Source organism: Hemiscyllium ocellatum, chromosome 23 (genome assembly GCF_020745735.1).
Source record: "Hemiscyllium ocellatum isolate sHemOce1 chromosome 23, sHemOce1.pat.X.cur, whole genome shotgun sequence".
Lineage (NCBI taxonomy): Eukaryota > Metazoa > Chordata > Chondrichthyes > Orectolobiformes > Hemiscylliidae > Hemiscyllium > Hemiscyllium ocellatum.
The window spans coordinates 5,054,727-5,074,934 of NC_083423.1; the positions used below are offsets into that span (position 1 = coordinate 5,054,727).

The window sequence follows — 20,208 nt, forward strand, 5'->3', positions numbered from 1 at the left end:
TCCACATCTTTGGACTATATGTGACTCCAAACCCACAGCAATGTGGTTTAAAATTAATTGCACTGTGGGCAATTAGGGATGGGAAATAACATGCTGGCCTAGCTAAAGCTTCCTACATTTAATGAATGAATTATACTTAAACCTGACAACAGGAGTTGCCATTTGTGACCATTGAAAGCGAGATGTACACCAGCCACTTTACTGGTGAGTGGCCTTCTGTGGATACCAAGAACCAACAGCCCTCGCACGTGTAATGGACAAGAATGATATTATTAGATAGTGACTCTCCCTGCAACCAACTCCTGCAGTGGTTCAACAAGAGAGTTCATTACCACCTTCTCAAGGAACAGTGAGGTTGGACAATAAATGCAGGCCTGGCCAGCGATGTCCACTTCCTGTGGGAAAAACCCATAATATTGCCACATATGTCTCTAAAATGAAATAAATAAATATCTTCTGTGGGGACATCCTGTTGGTGACTCATAGAAACCATACAGCTCAGAAGGGAGCCACTCCGTCCATCTTGTCCATGCCGACCCAAAGACACCCAGACTAGATTAGATTGCCTATAGTGTGGAAACAGACCCTTCAGTCCAACCAGTCCACACCGACCCTCTGAAGAGTAACCCACCTAGATCCATTTCCCTCTGACTAATGCACCTAACACTATGGGCAATTTAGCATCGCCAATCCACCTGACCTGCACGTCTTTGGACTGTGGGAGGAAACCGGAGCAAACCCACGCAGACACAGGGAGAATGTGTAGACTCCACACAGACAGTTGCTCGAGGCTGGAATTGAACCTGGGACCCTGGTGCTGTGAGGTAGCAGTGCTAACCACTGAGCCACCGTGCCACCCTTTCTAAACCCATCTTCCTGCACACGGCCCATAGCCCTGCAGCTTACAGTACCTAAGGTGCAGATCCAGGGAGTTTTTATAAGAGTTTAGAGTCTCTGCCCCCACCACAAACTCAGACAGTGAATTCCAGACTCCCACCACCCTCAGTGTGAAAACGCTTTTCCTCATGTCGCCTCTAATCCTGCTGCCACTTTGCTTGAATTGATGACCTCTGGTTTTTGAACTCTCTGCCAAGGGAAGCAGGTTCCTCCTGTCTACTGTCTCTCTCTCCCTCACATTGTTGTGCACCTCAATCACGTCACCCGCTCAGCCTTCTCTGTTCCAGGGAAAGCAACCCCAACCTCTCTAATCTCTCCTCATAGCTACAATGTTCCAGCCCCGACAACATTCCAGTAAATGTTCACTGCACTCTCTGGAGAAGCTACATCCTTCCGGGCCAAGTGCACCAATCAATGTTCAATCATTGATTTATCAGGCCATTAGCTTCACTGTGCATAGTTAATGCTCAGATTCTGTAAACTGCACTCGCACATCCAAAGGCTTTTACTTTTAACTTTTGCACGCGGCTGAATATTGTTGAAAATAGTCAGCAGGAGGAAGACCAAAGAAAACGGTCCATTATTAACAGATTTCCTGAGTAGATTTTCAGCACTGCATGTAATAGAATTGCAGATGTTTGTTATAGTGTGTGCATGGTCAGAGCGTGGCTGTGTCCTGGTGAGGTTGTGTAATCATAAGTAGTCCAAGCTGTTATTTTTCACTGTCGGGTAATCCAACATCACTGGGACTAGGTGCACTGCTCAGATATTGAGTGAGTCTGTGTCCATTGATTGGAAGGTTGTAAGGTCAAGTTGGAGTTGTTAGTGCTGGTTACCTTAAGCTGCTTTCTTCAGTTGGTGACTTTTGGTCAGTGTTTAATGAGACAGTAGGAGCACTTCCTTCCCTTTCTGGGGTGGGAGGAGGTCCTGATCTTGCAGAAAGCTGATTAATCAGATTATTGGCTGAATGTAACGCGGATGTGTTAGAATCAAGAAAGTTTACACTGCAGAAGGAGGCCGTTCGACTCATCGTGTCTGTTCGAGCTACCCAACTAGTCCCACTTTCCAGTCCTATTTCTGTAGCTCTCTACTTTCATCACTTTCAAATATATATTCAGCTCGCTTTTAAAACTGTCTCCAGCTCTCTGCCAGGCTGTGCATTCCAAACCTGAACAACTCTCTGAGTAAAGAAGTTTCTCCTCATCTCACTCCTGGCTCTCTTGCTGACAATCTTGAAATGGTGACTCCGAGTTACTGCCAACTAATGGAAACAGTATGTCTTTCTTTACCCTGTCAAAATTGTTCATGGATTTTGAACACCTCAGTCAGGTCACCCCTTAATCTTTTCGGCTCCAAGGGGAATAAACCAATCTCTCTAAATTTCCATTGTATGTAAAATCCTTCATTTAAACTGCCATCGTTGATCTGATTTGTTTACCCTTGTCAGGATCGATTATATTTTACTTTAAGGTGAAACATCCTGAGGTCATTTCTCGTTTGAACTTGACTTAAAGTATCTTGCTTTGATCCACCTTGTGAAGTACTGAGAGAAGGCCGCACTCTCAGAGGTACCATCTTTCAGATCAAACACTAAACATTGGCCCTGTCACAAAGATGCTACAGCCTTCCAGCATTATTTCAGTGGTATGTCGGCCTGGGGTGGGTAAGGTCAGAACTTACACCAGGTTATAGTCCAACAGGTTTATTTGAAATCACAAGCTTTCGGAGCGCTGTTCCTTCATCAGGTGAGGCGACTGGTGTCATGTGAGTTCTGGCATTATTTCAAAGAACAGTAGGAGACTTGTCTCCAATGAACCTGCAGCCTTCCCTCAGTACTGCACTGGAGCACCAGCCTTCAGTTTTGTGCTCAAGCCCTGGAGTGGGTTTCTGAATATTACAGCTCAGAGACAGAGACTACCTACTGATCCACAGCTGACATGCGTGATTATACCACAGTTGATTATACCCAAAACATTGACTTCTCCACCTCCTGATGCTGCCTGCCTTGCTGTGTTCTTGCAGCCTCCTGCCTGTCCAGTTTGGATTCCAGCATCTTCTGACCTTATCCACCCCAGTCCGACATACCGTTGAAATAATGCTAAGACACTATATCATCTTCCTGACTGGGCCAACTTCCAGTGTGCACATTGTCCCCATGTCTGCGTGGCTTTCCTCCGGGTGCTCCAGTTTCCTCCCACAGTCCAAAGATGTGCAGGTTAGGTGATTTAGCCATGCGAAATTGACCATAGTGTTCAGGGATGTGTAGGTTAGGTGCATTAGTCAGAGGTAAATGTACAGTAATAAGGTAGGAGAATGGGTCTGGGTGGGTTACTCTTCCAAGGGTCAGTATGGACTCTTTGGACCAAATGGCCTGTTTCCACACTGTGATCCCATGATCTATAGACTTTTTGTCTCCAACCAGTACTACCCACTGAGGCTGGTAAAGTTGGTACGAGGATTCACAGGATGAGAAAACAGAACATTCAGTTTCACAAAGTGAAGAGACCCTGGAAGATATTACATTTTCAATCTCGCTAAAGTGAATACAGACATGAATTATGCAGAGTCTCAGTCTTCAACTGAGATAGTATTTTTCAAAATGTAATAAAGTGTGGATTTAATGGAATGTGCAATCCAGTTGGCTGGAGTAAATAGCCATTAATGCATGGAAAGGGCCCAGTAGAAAATAATTCCAGTAAGTGAGAGAAGAAACAATTCAGTGCTGTCTGGATTTAAAAGCTGAACTAGTGAAGGTACCAGCTCATTTCAAGGTTTGTGTTGATAGTTGCACTTGTTAATTTACTCTGTGTTCGACCTCCCATTCTGTGTAAAACCAATTGGAACAGTCACAGTCAACAAATTGGGAAATGCATTGGGACTAATCAGATGGAATGCAGTTTCACAGCATTCATTTCACAGCTGTCAGGCTTGAAGCTTAATACAGCCAGCATTTTCATTTCAGGGACCGAGTTCTATGTCTTATCCTGTGAGCTGTGCCTTGTTGCTGTTTTAAATTTCATGCCCTGTTAGGAAGTTCCTTGCATGTGATTTAGTGGCAAACTATTCCAAGTTCTCAACACTTTCAAACTTAGTGTGTTATTTCTTTCACATAGCACGTAAGAAGCTTGTGAGAAAGGTTGTTGAATTGGAGTGGGGTTTGCTGGGTGATGGGTGAGCACTGAAATCTTTGCAGATTAACTTTTGAACCACACTTCCATCGCACATTCCTTTCACGTTGCTTCAGTGGCATGTTGCCAAAGTTCAGTTTGCTGTTGTTTCCTCAGTGTGCTCACCGTTTCCTTCCAGCCGAACGGCCTTGCTGTCAGGGCAGGTGCAAACCCTATGATATTTATTCGTTTCTTGCAACAACAGGAAGTTGGGGGAAAACTAACTGTCCAAATTGCAAAGTTTGAAAACCCAGTGGGAGAGACTCCATAAGGAGTACAGTGGGAAAGCTGCTCTCCTTCCACTGAAATTGATTTGCAGATTCACAAACGTGAGAGATTCCACCTAACCAGTGCAGTGTATTTCGGCTGTGAGTAAACTCGTGCGGTTTTGACACAAACAGGAATGGTTTTAACAACAAAATCAGGATGTTCCATTTTCCCGCTGTTGAGTAACTTCAATGTAGTGAGTGTTTGATGTGAAGACTGAGGTGGGGAAAATTGTCTTCACCCAGGGAGCTGTGGAACTCTCTGCCACAGAACATGGTTGAGGTCAAACACTGAATGTTTTCAAGAAGGAGGTAGATATACTTTGTAGGGGTAATGGGGTCAAAGGGTATGGGGGATAAAGTGGGAGCAGGGGACTGAATTGGATGGTCATACTGAGTGGTAGAGCAGACTCAAAGGGCTGAATGGCCTATTCCAATTTTCTAAGCTGCCAATCTGTGCCTCTCGGCATCGTCACCAGTGGATCAGAGAGCTCTTGGCCGACCCTAGAGCCCAATGGGGATTCCGATGAGAGGGAATAGAAGAAGGAAGGTTTGAATCCATAGAGAAAGTAAAAGAGGCAATACTTTATAATTATAGTTCTTAGAGCTAAGGGGACCAAAGGGTATGGGGGGAAAGCAGGAATAGGGGACAGAGTTGGATGATCAGCCATGATCCTGTTGAATGGTAGGAGCAGTCTTAAAGGCTGAATGACTAACCCCTCATATTTCTCCATCACTTCACATAAAGTCACCTAAATTTACTTCATAAAACTCCATTGGGCTACTTAAAGGTTGCATCTTTTGTCTCTGCAAGAATTAGTTTTATTTTCTGGAATGAAAAGTCTTTGAAAACTAACACTTCCACATCATGAGAATGATGGCAATTTAAACCTCAGCCAATGCTCTCTCAAGTTCAAATATTGACTCTTTCTTGTTCATTCAACAGGATATGAGCAATACTGGCTCGACCGGAATTTATTGCACATCCTTATTTAAGAGTCAGTCATATTGCCATGCATCTGGAGTCACATATATGCTAGCCGAATCCAGCAATTTCCTTCCCGAAAGGATATTAGTAAATGAGATGGTTTTTCCCGACAATTAGCAACAGATTCATGGTCATCATTAAACTCTTAATTCCAGACTTCTATTGAATTACAATTCCACTACTTGCATTGTACGATTTAAACCACAGAGCATTATTTGGATCTCTGGATCAATAATCTAGTGATCATATCACTAGCTTTCACCTCCATCTATGTCAGTTGCTAACAATACTGTTGTATGGGGAATTGAGTCATCTGGAACAGGAAGATCACAGCATGGTACAGCTACATCAAACACTGACAGCTGAAAGTGTTCATGGTGTTCAGAAGAATTGGAAAATCATTGCATGCAAATCACAGGATGTCAGTATGCAGGGACAGCAAGTGGTACATTAGACTTTATTGCAAGTGGGTTGGTGAAGAGGAACAAAATCTTGCTAGAAGTACATAAGATTTTAGCGAGAGCACACCTGGTAGACTGTGTCCAACCTCAGTCTTCCATAGAATCCATACAGTGTGAAAACTGGCCATTTGACTCAATGAGTCCACAGTGACTCTCCAAACAGCATTTCATCCAGACCCATCCCCCAACCCCAACCTTGCATTTCCCATGGGTAATCCACTAACGTACACATCCCTGGACACTATGGTCAATTTCGCATTGCCAATCCAGCTAACCTGCGCATCTTTGGACTGTGGGAAGAAACTGGAGCACCCAGAAGGAACCCAAGTAGACCCAGGGCAAATGAGCAAACTCCACACACATTAGTCACCTGAGGCTGGACTTGAACTCAGGTCCCTGGTGCTGTGAGGCAGCAGTGCTAACCACTAAGCCACAGTGCTGCCCCTTCTGGTCTAAGGAAGGATCAACTCATCTTGGAGGAGATGTTACAAAGGCTCACTCGGTTGATTCCGAGGACAAGGGAGATTCTGTCTGAGCAACATTCCCTCTGAGTCACATGGCCATGGAGACCCTCTCCACCCACAGCTCAGTGGTACCACCATGCTTCAGAATCCATTGCTGTGCATGGACCTCCAAGGCGCACAGAAATTAAAGGGAAAGGTATTCCTGAGCAGAAATTGTACGGAATGGGTCAGTGCTCATGGAGAGTTCAGATGAGCAAGAGTTGAGCTAATTAATATACATATTGCTTAGAGGTAGACATTGAAAGGCTACTTCCCCCGATTGGAAAGTCCAGTGTCATCACTAAATCGTCAAAATCTCAGGACAAGACACTGATCATTTAGGACTGAGATGAGGAGAAATGTTTTCACTCAAGAGGTCAGGAATCTTGGGAACTGTGCACCCAGAGTGATGTGGTTGCTCAGCAGTTGAGTGAATTAAGGAGGTAAATGTATTGCTGTTTGTGTGGTTGGGGATTTAAAGGATATCAGATAGTGTGAGATGGAACAGCGGAGTGGTTCAAGGGGCTGAATGGCCAACCATATCTTATGTTTTTTCAATTCGTTTTGGTGCTGCTGATTAATCAGAGTTTGGGAATTGGGAGGGTGGAGGGGATGGAAATCGGCCACAGTTCATTGGTCACATAGTTGCTGGTGAGTGTTCCACAATGGTCCATCACACCATCTCTCTATGAGGGCAGGATTAAGTAGAGCAGCATGCCTCAGTAATCAGGTATGTACAGAATGAAGTTGAGGAATGCAGACCAGACGCTGGTGAAAGATATTGGACACTGCCCAGTCTCTCTGAAACCCAATCCCAGCAGAGGAAGTCCATGACGAACTCTTAGTGACACTGAAAATCTTCAGAAAACATTGATCTGGCAGACCTTTAGCTGTAGTTTCTAGCAACATGAGCTTAGAATGTTAAACCTTTTCTCATTTCAGGGCATGATTAATACAAAAGACCATCACCCATAAATGTAATCCCTCCCATATTCTTGTTGTTCCTTTGTCACAGTCATTTGCTGATAAAGGAAATGTTTAATTATCATATTATTTTGTCTTGATGTGTTGACTGCTAGTTGCTTGAGTAAACAGTTCCTTTGTCCACAGGATCCCAGGAATCAGACAGCTCTCAATCTGCCAAGAAGGATATGTTGGCTGCCCTGAAGTCTCGACAGGATGCTCTGGAGGACACCCTCCGAGTTCGACTGGAGGAGCTGAAGAAGTTGTGCCTGAGAGAAGCGGTAAGTAGAGATAGGCAGCTTCTTAACCAGTGACAGAACTCCTGGTTCCACTGGTTATACAGAAAAGGCTGGCGAGTGGAGTTGAGGATTCTCAGATCAGATCGAATGGCGGAGCAGACTCGATGGGCTGAATGGCCTACATCTTGTGGTCTTCTAAGCTGGACCAGAGCTTTGGAGCAGTTACTGAGGGACGTACTCACTCCTGTTCCTGAACTAGGAATACAATAAAAGGGAAGGGATTGCACCTCTGGGCAGACAAAATAAAAATTATTTGGTTTATAGACTGAGCGAAATAGCCTATTCCAGGATAATTTTGCTTTAGACTCAGCATAATATTTGGGAACTGAGGAGGAACCCAATGCTGGCTGGGGGAACTTTCAATTTAAGGTAACATATTTTAAAATTGTCTTTTCCTTTTAAGACTTGAAATGCAAGGTTTGTGTGACGGAATAACATGTACAAGCTTAGAAACTTTTCCCTTAGAGTAGGCACCAGTCTGCCTCAGCTAGAACTGAACATCTTAGTGGATACCTGAGCCTGAACATCATGCTCCCAGCACCCAGAAAGATATTGTTTCCCATGTAGGACAGTGACCATCGCCAAATGATTGGACCACTTAGAGTCATAGAAATGTACAGCATGGAAACAGACTCTTCGGTCCAACCCTTCCATGCCGACCAGATATCCCAACCCAGTCTAGTCCCACCTACCAGCACCCGGCCCATATCTCTCTGAACCCTTCCTATTCATATACCCATCCAGATACCTTTTAAATGTTGTAACTGTACCAGCCTCCACCACTTCCCTGGCAGTTCATTCCACACATGTACCACCCTCTGCGTGAAAATGTTGTCCCTTAGGTCCCTTTTATATCTTTTCTCTCTCTCTCTCTCTCTAAACCTATGCCCTCTAGTTCTGGACTCCCCGACCCTAGGGAAGAGACTTTGTCTATTTATCCTATCCATGCCCCTCATGATCCTACACAGACAGCTGCACAACTTCCTCGTGTTTTGTCACCTGTCACTGTGTTTTGGTTACACGTTAGCCCAGATGTGCTGTTTAACAATCTACGCCCTTGGAGGTTAGTCTTGTGGATTAGGTGGTAGATAATCTTTCAGAGAAAGAGGGTCATTTTACAGTTTCTGATGAGCCAGTTGAAATCTGCATTATCCTGGTTTCCCACTGCGGGCCTTGTCCAGGTGAATGATCCAGGCTCTTCAAAGTTCAAGGCTGACTAATTCTCGATGGAGTGAGTGACATCAGGAGCTCAGAAGGAGGCTGATCCTTTACCATCTCCATTGCAGGGCCAACCACAGTTACAAATTGTACCTCACTCCCGAGTCTTGAGAGTTTTCATCACATTCACATGGAGGCAATGGCCTAGTGGTATTATCGCTGGACAGCTAATCCCGAGACCCAGATAATGGTTGATGGTGGAATTTGAATTCAATTAAAATCTGGAAGTGAGAGTCTAATTATGACTGTGAATCCATTGTCAGGAAAAATCCATCTGGTTCACCAATGTCCTTTAGGGAAGGAAACTGCCATCTTTACCTGGTTTGGCCTACATGTGACTGCAGACATACAGTAACCTGGTGGACTTCCAACTGCTCTCTGGAAAAATTAGGGATGGGCAATAAATGCTGGCCTAGCCAGTGATGCCTTCATCCCGTGAATGAATAAAGGAAATAAAAAAAACTTTGGTTATTTTCATTCTGTAAGAATGATCTCTAAGTAATGATGGTGAATGCAGTAATATTGCCAGCATTGTGTCATGCCAAGCCCTTACTGTGACAGTGCTGCTGCGTTAGGAAGGGTTTTACAGCATTGGGTGACAGGGCTGACTCCCCACCCAAACCTTCATGCATGCCTGGTCTCCATGCCATCACGCACTGCCCACAGAGTGGCTAGGTGGGGTGAAGAGACTGAAAATGTGTTGCTGGAAAAGCACAGCAGGTCAGGCAGCATCCAAGGAGCAGGAGAGTCGACGTTTTGGGCATGAGCCCTTCTTCAGGAATGAGGAAAGTGTGTCCAGCAGGCTAAGATAAAAGGTAGGGAGGAGGGATTTGGGGGAGGGGCTTTGGAAATACGATAGGTGGAAGGAGGTTAAGGTGAGGGTGATAGGCCGGAGTGGGGGTGGGGGCGAAGAGGTCAGGAAGAAGATTGCAGGTTAGGAAGGCAGTGCTGAGTTCAAGGGATTTGACTGAGACAAGGTGGGGGGAGGGGAAATGAGGAAACTGGAGAAATCTAAGTTCATCCCTTGTGGTTGGGGGGTTCCTAGGCGGAAGATAAAGCGCTCTTCCTCCAGCCGTCGTGTTGTTATGGTCTGGCAATGAAGGAGTCCAAGGACCTTTTTGTCCCCCTCCCACTCCACCAAGGACATGCAGGTCCTTGGACTCCTCCATTGCCAGACTTCAACTCCCCCTCCCACTCCACCAAGAACATGCAGGTCCTTGGACTCCTCCATCACTAGACCATAGCAACACGATGGCTGAAGGAAGAGCGCCTCATCTTCCGCCTAGGAACCCTCCAACCACAAGGGATGAACTTAGATTACTCCAGTTTCCTCATTTCCCCTCCCCCCACCTTGTCTCAGTCGAATCCCTCGAACTCAGCACCGCCTTCCTAACCTGCAATCTCCTTCCTGAACTCTTCGCCCCCACCCAACTCCGGCCTATCACCCTCACCTTGACCTCCTTCCACCTATCACATTTCCATTGCCCCTCCCCCAAGTCCCTCCTCCCTACCTTTTATCTTAGCCTGCTGGACACACTTTCCTCATTCCTGACGAAGGGCTCATGCCCAAAACATCGACTCTCCTGTTCCTTGGATGCTGCCTGACCTGCTGCTCTTTATCAGCAACACATTTTCAGCTCTGATCTCCAGCATGTGCAGTCCTCACTTTCTCCATGGTGAAGAGACTGTCACACATCCTTTGCAATGGTCTGGAGACAGGAAACAGCAGTTGATTTTTGTCAAGGTTTGTCCTGAGCAGCTCCACAACACAGGACTGTTTCCCCGGGGCACAGACCAGGACAAATATCAACTACGTCTGGAGGACCCTCAGCTCCGTGGATCTGCCTGAAATCTGCTGCTCTTCCAAGTCATAGAGTTCTCCTCGATCAAATCGTACAGACTGACCCACTCCAAAGTCCAATACTATGTTCTCAGGGACACACTAGCATTTCTGTTGATTTGATTTATTATTGTCACGCGTATCTAGGTACAGTGAAAAGTTTTGTTTTGTGTGCAGTACAGAGAGATCATACCAAACACAGTGCATTAGGGGAATAGAACAGAGCGAGGAATGCAATGTTACAGCTGCAGAGAAGGTGCATAGAAAGTGAGATCATCATTAAATTTAAAATGAGAGCTCTATTAAGAAGATAAGAGTGGGGAAGAAGCTTTTCTTGAATCTGTTGGAGTCTGTGTGCATGTGCACGTGCGTAAGTGTGTGTGTGCGTGTGTGTGTGTGTGTGTGTGTGCCTGTGAGTGTGTGTGTGTGCGTGTGTGTGTGCATGTGCACGTGCGTATGTGTGTGTGTGCGTGTGTGCGTGCGTGTGTGTGCCTGTGAGTGTGTATGTGTGCGTGTGTGTGTGAATGTGCGCACGTGTGCGTGTATGTGTGTTTACGCTTTTGTATCTTCTGCCTGACAGAAGAGGTTGGAAGAGATTGTAACTGGGGTGGGAGGGGTCTTTGATGATGTTGGCTGCCTTTCTGAGGCAGTGGGAATTATAGATGGAGTCAGTGGGTGGAAGGTTGGTTTGTGGGATGGACTGGGCTGTATTCACAACCCTCTGTAGTTTCTGCTGGTCCTGGGCAGAGCAGTTGCTGTACCAAGAGGCCACTCAACAGCCTCAGTAAACAGATGGACTGGCGACTCTAAGAGCCCTTTGGGCTTGTCACTGGAAGCATACAGTAATTGTCACATTTATTACAGTCAGGCTGAGCTGTCGAAGAGTGTATCATGCTTAAATGGGAAAAAGTTGGTTATTTGTTGATAGTGACCGCAGTTCAGTTATGTTTACTTTACCGACAGAAAGGAATAGGTCTCTACTGCATGACAAACGTTATAGCTGAGGGGAAGGCGATTACAATACGATTAGGCAAGATTTAGGATTCAGAGGATGGAGGAGGAAACTGCAGGGGGATCGACACAATTGAAATGTGGAGCTTATTCAAGCACCAGTTACTGTGTGCCCTTGATAAGTATATACCTGTCAGGCAGGGAGGAAGTTGTCGAGTGCGGGAGCAGTGGTTTACTAAGAAAGTGGAATCTCTTGTTAAGATGAAGAAGGCAGCTTATGTTAGCATGAGATGCGAAGGCTCAGTTCGGGTGATTGAAAGTTACAGGTTAGCCAGGAAGGACCTAAAGAGAGAACTAAGAAGAGACAGGAGGGGACATGGGAAGCCATTGGTGAATAGGATCAAGGAAAACCCTAAAGCTTTCTATAGCTATATCAGGAATAAAAGAATGACTAGAGTAAGATTAGGGCCAATCAGGCATAGTGGTGGAAAGTTGTGTGTGGAGTCAAAAGATAGGGGAAGTGCTAAAAGAATATTTTTCATTAGTATTCACACTAGAAAAAGACAACGTTGTCGAGGAGAATACTGGGATACAGGCTACTAGACTAGACGGGATTGAGGTTCACAAGGAGGAGGTGTTAGCAATTCTGGAAAGTGTAAAAATAGATAGGTCCCCTGGGCTGGATGGGATTTATCCATGGATTCTCTGGAAAGCCAGGGAGGAGATTGCCGAGCCTTTGGCTTTGATCCTTATGTCATCATTGTCTGCAGGAATAGTGCCAGAAGACTGGAGGATAGCAAATGTTGCTCTCTTGTTCAAGAAGGGGAGTGGAGACAGCCCTGGAAATTATAGACCAGTGAGTCTTACTTTGGTTGTGGGTAAAAGTGTTGGAAAGAGTTATAAGAAATTTATAATCGTCCAGAAAGGGGGTAGGGATAGTCAACACAGTTTTGTGAAGGATAGGTTGTACTTCACAAAACAGGGTGAGTGAGGGTAAAGTGGTTGATGTGGTGTATATGGATTTCAGTCAGGCATTTGATAAGATTCCCCGTGGTAGGCTATTGCGCAAAATACTGAGGCATGGAATTGAGGGTGATTTAGCGGTTTGGATCAGAAATTGGCTAGCTGAAAGAAGGTGGTGGTTGATGGGAAATATTCATCCTGGAGTTCAGTTACTAGTGGGTACCACAAGGATCTGTTTTGAGGTCACTGTTGTTTGTCATTTTTATAAATGACCTGGATGAGGGCACAGAAGGGTGGGTTAGTAAATTTGTGGGTGACACGAAGGTCGGCAGAGTTGTGGACAGTGCCAAAGGATGTTGTGGGTTACAGAAGGACATAGATAAGCTGCAGAGCTGGGCTGAGAGGTGGCACAAAGAGTTTAATGAAGAAAAGTGTGAGGTGATTCACTTTGGAAGGAGTAATAGGAATGCAGAGTACTGGCTAAGGGTAAGATTCTTGGTAATGTAGATGAACAGAGAGATCTCAGTGCCCTTGTAAGTTGATAGGGTTGTTAAGAAGGCAGACAGTGTGTTAGCTTTTATTGGTAGAGAATTGAGTTTCGGAGCCATGAGGTCATGCTGCAGCTGTACAAAACTCTGGTATGTACAGTCCTGGTCACCGCATTATAAGAAGGATGTGGAAGCTCTGGAAAGGGTTCAGAGGAGATTTACTCGGATGTTGCCTAGTATGGAGGGAAGGCCTTTCAAGGAAAGGCTGAGGGACTTGAAGCTGTTTTCGTTGGAGGGAAGGTTGAGACATAAAAGATAATTAGAGGGCTAGGTAGGTTGGACAGTGAGCTTTTCCCCTCGGATGGTGATGGATAGCACAAGGAGACATAGCTTTAAATTGAAGGGGTGATAGATATAGGACAGATGTCAGAGGTAGTTTCTTTCCTCAGAGAGTACTAGGGGCGTGGAATGCACTGCCTGCAACAGTAGTAGACTCGCCAATTTTAAGGGCACTTAATTAGTCATTGGATAGACATATGGATGAGAATGGAATAGTGTAGGTCAGATGGGCTTCAGATTGGTTCCACAGGTCCGTGCAACATCGAGGGCCGAAGGGCCTGTACTGCACTGGAATGTTCTATACTCCATATTCTAAGTTGTATTTTACTGTATTTTCAGTAACGTGCACTTAAAAATGTTTTGACATGATACTTCTACATTGTTGTGTGAAATATATTTTTCCGAGAAACAAAAATTGCACAACAGTGAGAAACGTGTGCTCTTTAAATACAGCTCTTAGTCCTGAAACCCTCATATCTCCCTAACATCAGAGCAGCCTCAATCTGCAGGTACAGACCAAGGGATGGGAGGTGGGATAGCATGGACAGGATGGGGCAAATGTTCTTCTGTACCTTAAATCATCAGATGTTTCTCCTTTATCTTTATGTATTTTTGTTTTGGTTGCAGGAACTGACAGGAAAGTTGCCAAAAGAATATCCCTTGGACCCTGGAGAGGAGCCTCCAACTGTCCGCCGTCGTATTGGCACCTCCTTTAAACTGGACGAGCAGAAGATCATGCCCAAGGGAGAGGTAAGACTGGAGTTCCTCAGAACGTCCAGCACCAAAACAGACCATTTGGCCCAACCAAACTCAAGCTGATGTTTGCCTGGGCCTCTTGCGATCTTCCCTCATCTCGCAGCTTCCTCCTTCATATCTTTACCTACCTTCCCTTTCTCTTCATTCTGGTGTCATCCGTGGAAACCTTTATTGTAGTGCCTCTGTGTCCTTTTTATGTTAGAGAGTTGAACCATGCAGAGTGCCTTCTTGTCTCTCATTGGGCAACTTTCAGCTTGATCTAATGGATGTTCCTTTCTCAGGGAAGTCAAAGGAGCAGGGAAGTGTGTTGTGGATAATGTTCGAATGAGGCTGACAAGGGATTCATGGTCACCATTAGACTCTTTTATTGGATTCAGATTCCACCATCTGCCGTGGCAAGATTCCAACTCAGATCCCAATATTTTTGAGTCTCTGAAGTAATAGCCCATTGCTGATACCACTAGGCCATCACCTCCATTATCTCCCTGCGTGATTCTGGGGATAGCTGGACTGACGTATAAAGAGAGTCTGGATCAGTTAGGGCTGTCTTCACTGGTGTTTAGAAGAATAAGAAGCAGTCTCATAGACACTGATGAAATCTAACAGGATTAGACATGGTAAACACAGGAAGAACATTCCTGATAACTGGGGAGTCCAAAACCCTCAGGTCAAAATCTATGGATACGGGATAGGCCATTTAAGACTGAGATGTGGAGAAATTACTTCACCCTGAGAGTGGTGAACCTGTGGAATTCACTATCACAGAGAGGTCAAAGCATTGAATATTCACAAGAAAAAGTTAGAGAGAGTTCTTATGGCTAAAGGAATCAAAGGCTATGGGGAGAAAGCAGGAACAGGAGTTGGATGATCAGCCATAATCGTATTAACTGACAGAGCAGACCCGAAGGGCTGAATGGCCTACTGCTGCACTAATTTTCTATGTGTCTATCTTTCTGCAGCTCTTCCACCCCAATGGTAGTGGGTTGGATTTGCCCTCGCTCTCTTCTACTCCTTCCCACCTGATTGTGCCCCGAGCTGGAATTCTTGCTGGAATTACCGGCAGATTCCACCGCCCCCCTCCCCCCCCCCCCCCCCCCCCACCCCCCCCCCCCCCCCCCCCCACCTCCCAGACTTGCATCCTTGGCTTCCCACATTTGTCTCTGTGTGTGTTAGCCCACGAACCTCAGCCACAAGCTGGAGGTCAGCTGTGTGTTAATAACTAGGCGTAAGTGAGCACTGCAGATGCTGGAGATCAGAGTCTAGATTAGAGTGGTGCTGGAAAAGCACAGCAGGTCTGGCAGCAGGGAGGAGCAGGGAAACTGACGTTTCGGGCAAAAGTCTTCCTGATGAAGGGCTTTTGCCCGAAATGTCATTTTTCCTGCTCCTCGGTTGCTGCCTGACCTGCTGTGCTTTTCCAGCACCACTCTAATCTAGACTCTGTATGTTAACAACACCAGATAAAACCTGTCCATCACCTCAAATAAAAGACGGGTACTGCAGAGATCTACAGCGAAGGGATGCACAAGTTCGGTGTATTAGCCAGGGTAAAATGCAGGGATAGGATGGGATGCCGTTCACAGGTTTGGTGCAGACTTGATGGGCCAAATGGCATCTTTCTGCACTTTAGGGATTCTATGATCCCACGCCAAAACTTTGGAATAAAAATAGGAAATGCTGCAAAGTTTCAGCATTCTGAAAATAGAGTCAATATTTCAAGCCTGCTATGACTCTTTTAAACTAACGAACAGTCATATCAGAGACAGCATTGATAGGTAGGGGAGTAAGAGTCAAGTCTAGGGGTAGTGACAGTAAGGAGGCAGATTCTATCCGTCAATCCAGTTGCAGTCAGGATTACCATCAGCATGAACTGTTAATTACTGAAAAAGTGAAGACTAATTGGGAAGAATGTTGAGAGTCAGTGATAGTTTTGAAGATGTTTGTTGTTGAGGGAGGGGGAAGCTGTGGGTGTCAGCCCCAGCGACAAAAGGCAAAGCTGACTCACTGGGGCAAGGAGGAACTTTAAATGCAGGTGGGACCCAACTGTTGTCTTCACTGTGTAGGCTATTCCAGGCAATCGTATTTCTGGCTGTAGGTCTCAGCATTAACAACTGAGAACAGGATTAGTAGGAGAACAAAAGGATTAGTAATGAAGAGGAATTATGTACCACGCGCTGAACTATTAGCACCTTGGCTTAGGGAGTGTCTTTCACATATTGCTGCCAGCCTTGCATGTTGCTAAATTCAGAAAGAATCATTTCTCCGAAGCTCCTTGCACTGTGGAAACAGAAGACCTTGCGGTTTGCCGCTGAGCCGAGTTTATTTTCATTCAGATTGGAAGTTCTGAGGGATAGAAACCAGTGGAGCTGTGGGGAGAGACCGTATTATGTTTGAAGGGATATTACAGAAGCTGTGAACCCCTCCCCCATCGAGTGCCAGATGTGACCCAGCTTTGTGCCAGTGAGTGAGATTGGTGAGCTGCGGAGAGCTAACAGTAGTTGCATTGTGTCACACGATCAGCTCTGCAACTCACATATCTCATTTATCCCTCACTCCTTGTGCATGTGGTTTCTTTCACACAGGCTGCTTTCTCTCTTTACCCAGATCCAATTAACACCACAGTTGTTTGGCAAAATTGGACCGAATGACAAGAAAGCATAGAAACGTAAAAACTAGGAGCAGGAGTAGACCATTCGGCCCTTCGAGCCTACGCCATCATTCAATATGATCATGGCTGATCATGCAATCTCAGTGTCCCATTCCCGCCCTCTGTAAGGGCCACGTCCAGCTCCCCCTTGAATGTACCTAACAAACATTTTGTTCTGGATTGACCCTGAGAGCACTGGAAGCTAAGAAGAATTTGAATGGAGGTGTTTAAAAACACTGGGCATGGATTTCAGAAGATTAGCATAGAAGCAAAGTGCATTTTAAAGCAAGCTTGCTATGCAGTGACTGAGTAGGGTGAAGAACATAGCCTGCGGGAGTGGTATACTGGGTTCAACAGGAAGATGTCAATGGGAATTGGACAATGCAATAACTGCACAGAGGCTGGTACCCTGTCACCAAGTCACCCTTTATTTACTTGTGCAGAGTACGCAGTGCACTGTACCCAGTACACAGTGCACAATATATAGTACCCAGTACACAGTGCACAATATATAGTACCCAGTACACTGTACCCAGTAGACAGTATACTGTACACAGTACCCAGTTTCCATCACCAGGAAGAAAGGAAACACCCGAGTGGCCAGTGACAAGCAGTGCCCTTCACATCAAAGGGCAATGCTGTGTGGTCAAACAGTGAAGGGGAGGGCAGGGACTAAATCAAAATAGAGTTGAAGGGGGAAATAATGCACTCCACTCCCTGCGGCGCCCACCTCTCCCTGAACAACTCCAGGGTGTTGGTGGAGACCACGTGCTCCTTCTCCAAGGACACCCGGGCTCTAACGTGACCGCGGAAGAGGGGCAGATCCCCAGTTAGTGCTGTGGATTAGTGGTGCTGGAAGAACACAGCAGTTCAGGCAGCATCCAAGGAGCAGCGAAATCGACGTTTCGGGCAAAAGCCCTTCATCAGGAATAAAGGCAGAGAGCCTGAAGCGTGGAGAGATAAGCTAGAGGAGGGTGGGGGTGGGGAGAAAGTAGCATAGAGTACAATAGGTAGGTGGGGGAGGGGATGAAGGTGATAGGTCAGGGAGGAGAGGGTGGAGTGGATAGGTGGAAAAGGAGATAGGCAGGTAGGACAAGTCCGGACAAGTCATGGGGACAGTGCTGAGCTGGAAGTTTGGAACTAGGGTGAGGTGGGGGAAGGGGAAATGAGGAAACTGTTGAAGTCCACATTGATGCCCTGGGGTTGAAGTGTTCTGAGACGGAAGATGAGGCGTTCTTCCTCCAGGCGTCTGGTGGTGAGGGACCGGTGGTGAAGGAGGCCCAGGACCTCCATGTCCTCGGCAGAGTGGGAAGGGGAGTTGAAATGTTGGGCCACGGGGCGGTGTGGTTGATTGGTGCGGGTGTCCCAGAGATGTTCCCTAAAGCACTCTGCTAGGAGGCGTCCAGTCTCCCCAATGTAGAGGAGAATGCATCAGGAGCAACAGATACAATAAATGATATTAGTGGATGTGCAGGTAAAACTTTGATGGATGTGGAAGGCTCCTTTACGGCCTTGGATAGAGGTGAGGGAGGAGGTGTGGGTGCAGGTTTTACAGTTCCTGCGGTGGCAGGGGAAGGTGCCAGGATGGGAGGGTGGGTTGTATTGGGGGCGTGGACCTGACCAGGTAGTCACGGAGGGAACGGTCTTTACGGAAGGCGGATTGCAAAGGACCCACTCTGTACTACATCCTCAGGAGAATTCATACTCTCAACAAACAGTATTTCAATTCCATCTCAAACATCAAAAACTGTAAGTACAACAAATTTTTATCTATCCACCTCCATAACCAGCACTCCTCAAGCATTCCAGAAGTTTCCCTGGCCTTGGAAACTACTCAGGCGCCATTAGCCATGCGGCTGATGCAGCTGCCACCCCCACGCTAATTGATGATGTCACTTCCACCTCCATCATGGCCACTCCTACAACCACTTCGCCCCTCACAATTCCTCAAGCATCACACGTGACATCACTTCCGCCCCTCACATCATCGCTGATGCCACATGCTCAGTGACTTCCACCACCCCTACTGCCGTGGTCACCACCACTTCCGCCCCCACCAGCGCCACTCACCTGCATTCTGCTGACACGCCCCCTCCCCCCCCACAGACCCCACTGTCACTATCCCCACCCCCCAGAACCCCGAGTGGAACACTAACCCTGATCATGACTCCACCCCCATTCCCCCCACCACCACACCCACTCCAGTTACAGGTTCCGCCCCCACTCCCAGCTCCACATCCACACCAGATCCCAGCTCCCAGCCCTGCCAAGTTTTCACCATCCCCCCAGACCTCCCCCTCACTGAGGATGAACGATCAGTCCTCAGCAAAAGACTCATCTTCATCCCCCTCCGTTCACGCATCAATGAATTTAATACACGCCGTGACGTCGAACAATTCTTCCGTTGCCTCCGCCTCTGAGCTTACTTTCACAATCAGGATTCCCGCCCACCTTCCGAGGACCCCTTCGCCCACCTCCAACACACTGCATCCACCTGGACACCCCGCGCTGGCCTATTACCTGCCCTCGACCTCTTCATTTCCAACTGCCGCCGGGTCATTAACCGCCTCAACCCGTCTACCCCACTCCCCCACTCCAACCTCTCACCCTCACAACGCGCAGCCCTCCAATCCCTCTGCTCCAATCCCAACCTCACCAACAAGCCAGCGGATAAAGGGGGTGCAGTGGTAGTCTGGCGCACTGACCTCTACACCGCTGAAGCCAAACGCCAACTCGAGGACACCTCTTCCTACTGCCCCCTCGAACATGACCTCATCCCCCATCACCAAACCATCATCTCCCAGACCATACAGAACCTCATCACCTCAGGAGATCTCCCACCCAGAGCTTCCAACCTCATAATCCGGGAACCCCGCACTGCCCGGTTCTACCTCCTTCCCAAGATCCACAAGCCTGACCACCCTGGCCGACCCATTGTCTCAGCATGTTCCTGCCCCACTGAACTCATCTCTACCCACCTCGACACTGTCTTATCCCTCCTGGTCCAGGAACTCCCCACATACGTTCGAGACACCACCCACGCCCTCCACCTCCTCCAAGACTTCCGTTTCCCCGGCCCACAACGCCTCATCTTCACCATGGATATCCAATCCCCCTACACCTCCATCCGCCATGACCAGGGCCTCCAAGCCCTCCGTTTTTTCCTCTCCAGACGTCCCCAACAGTACCCTTCTACTGATACTCTCAGTCATTTGGCCGAACTGGTCCTCACCCTTAACAAGTTCTCCTTCGAATCCTCCCACTTCCTCCAGACCAAGGGGTAGCCATGGGCACATGTATGGGCCCCAGCTATGCCTGTCTCTTTGTTGGCTACGTAGAACAGTCGATCTTCCGTAATTACACCGGCACCACTCGCCACCTTTTCCTCCGCTACATTGATGACTGCATTTGCGCCACCACGTGCTCCCGCGAGGAGGTTGAGCAATTCATCAACTTCACCAACAC

General features: G+C 47.0%; 1 protein-coding gene across 6 annotated transcripts in view; it reads left to right on the plus strand.

Annotated features, from left to right (window-relative positions):
• frmd4a (FERM domain containing 4A) overlaps positions 1–20,208 on the plus strand; it is a 397,798-nt gene that overhangs the window by 335,944 nt on the left and 41,646 nt on the right. For all 6 annotated transcript variants that reach the window (XM_060842610.1, XM_060842608.1, XM_060842609.1 and 3 more), the window contains 2 exons: positions 7,393–7,526; positions 13,971–14,093. In XM_060842610.1, the coding sequence (XP_060698593.1) occupies positions 7,393–7,526; positions 13,971–14,093 (257 nt within the window). The remainder of the gene's footprint in view (positions 1–7,392; positions 7,527–13,970; positions 14,094–20,208) is intronic.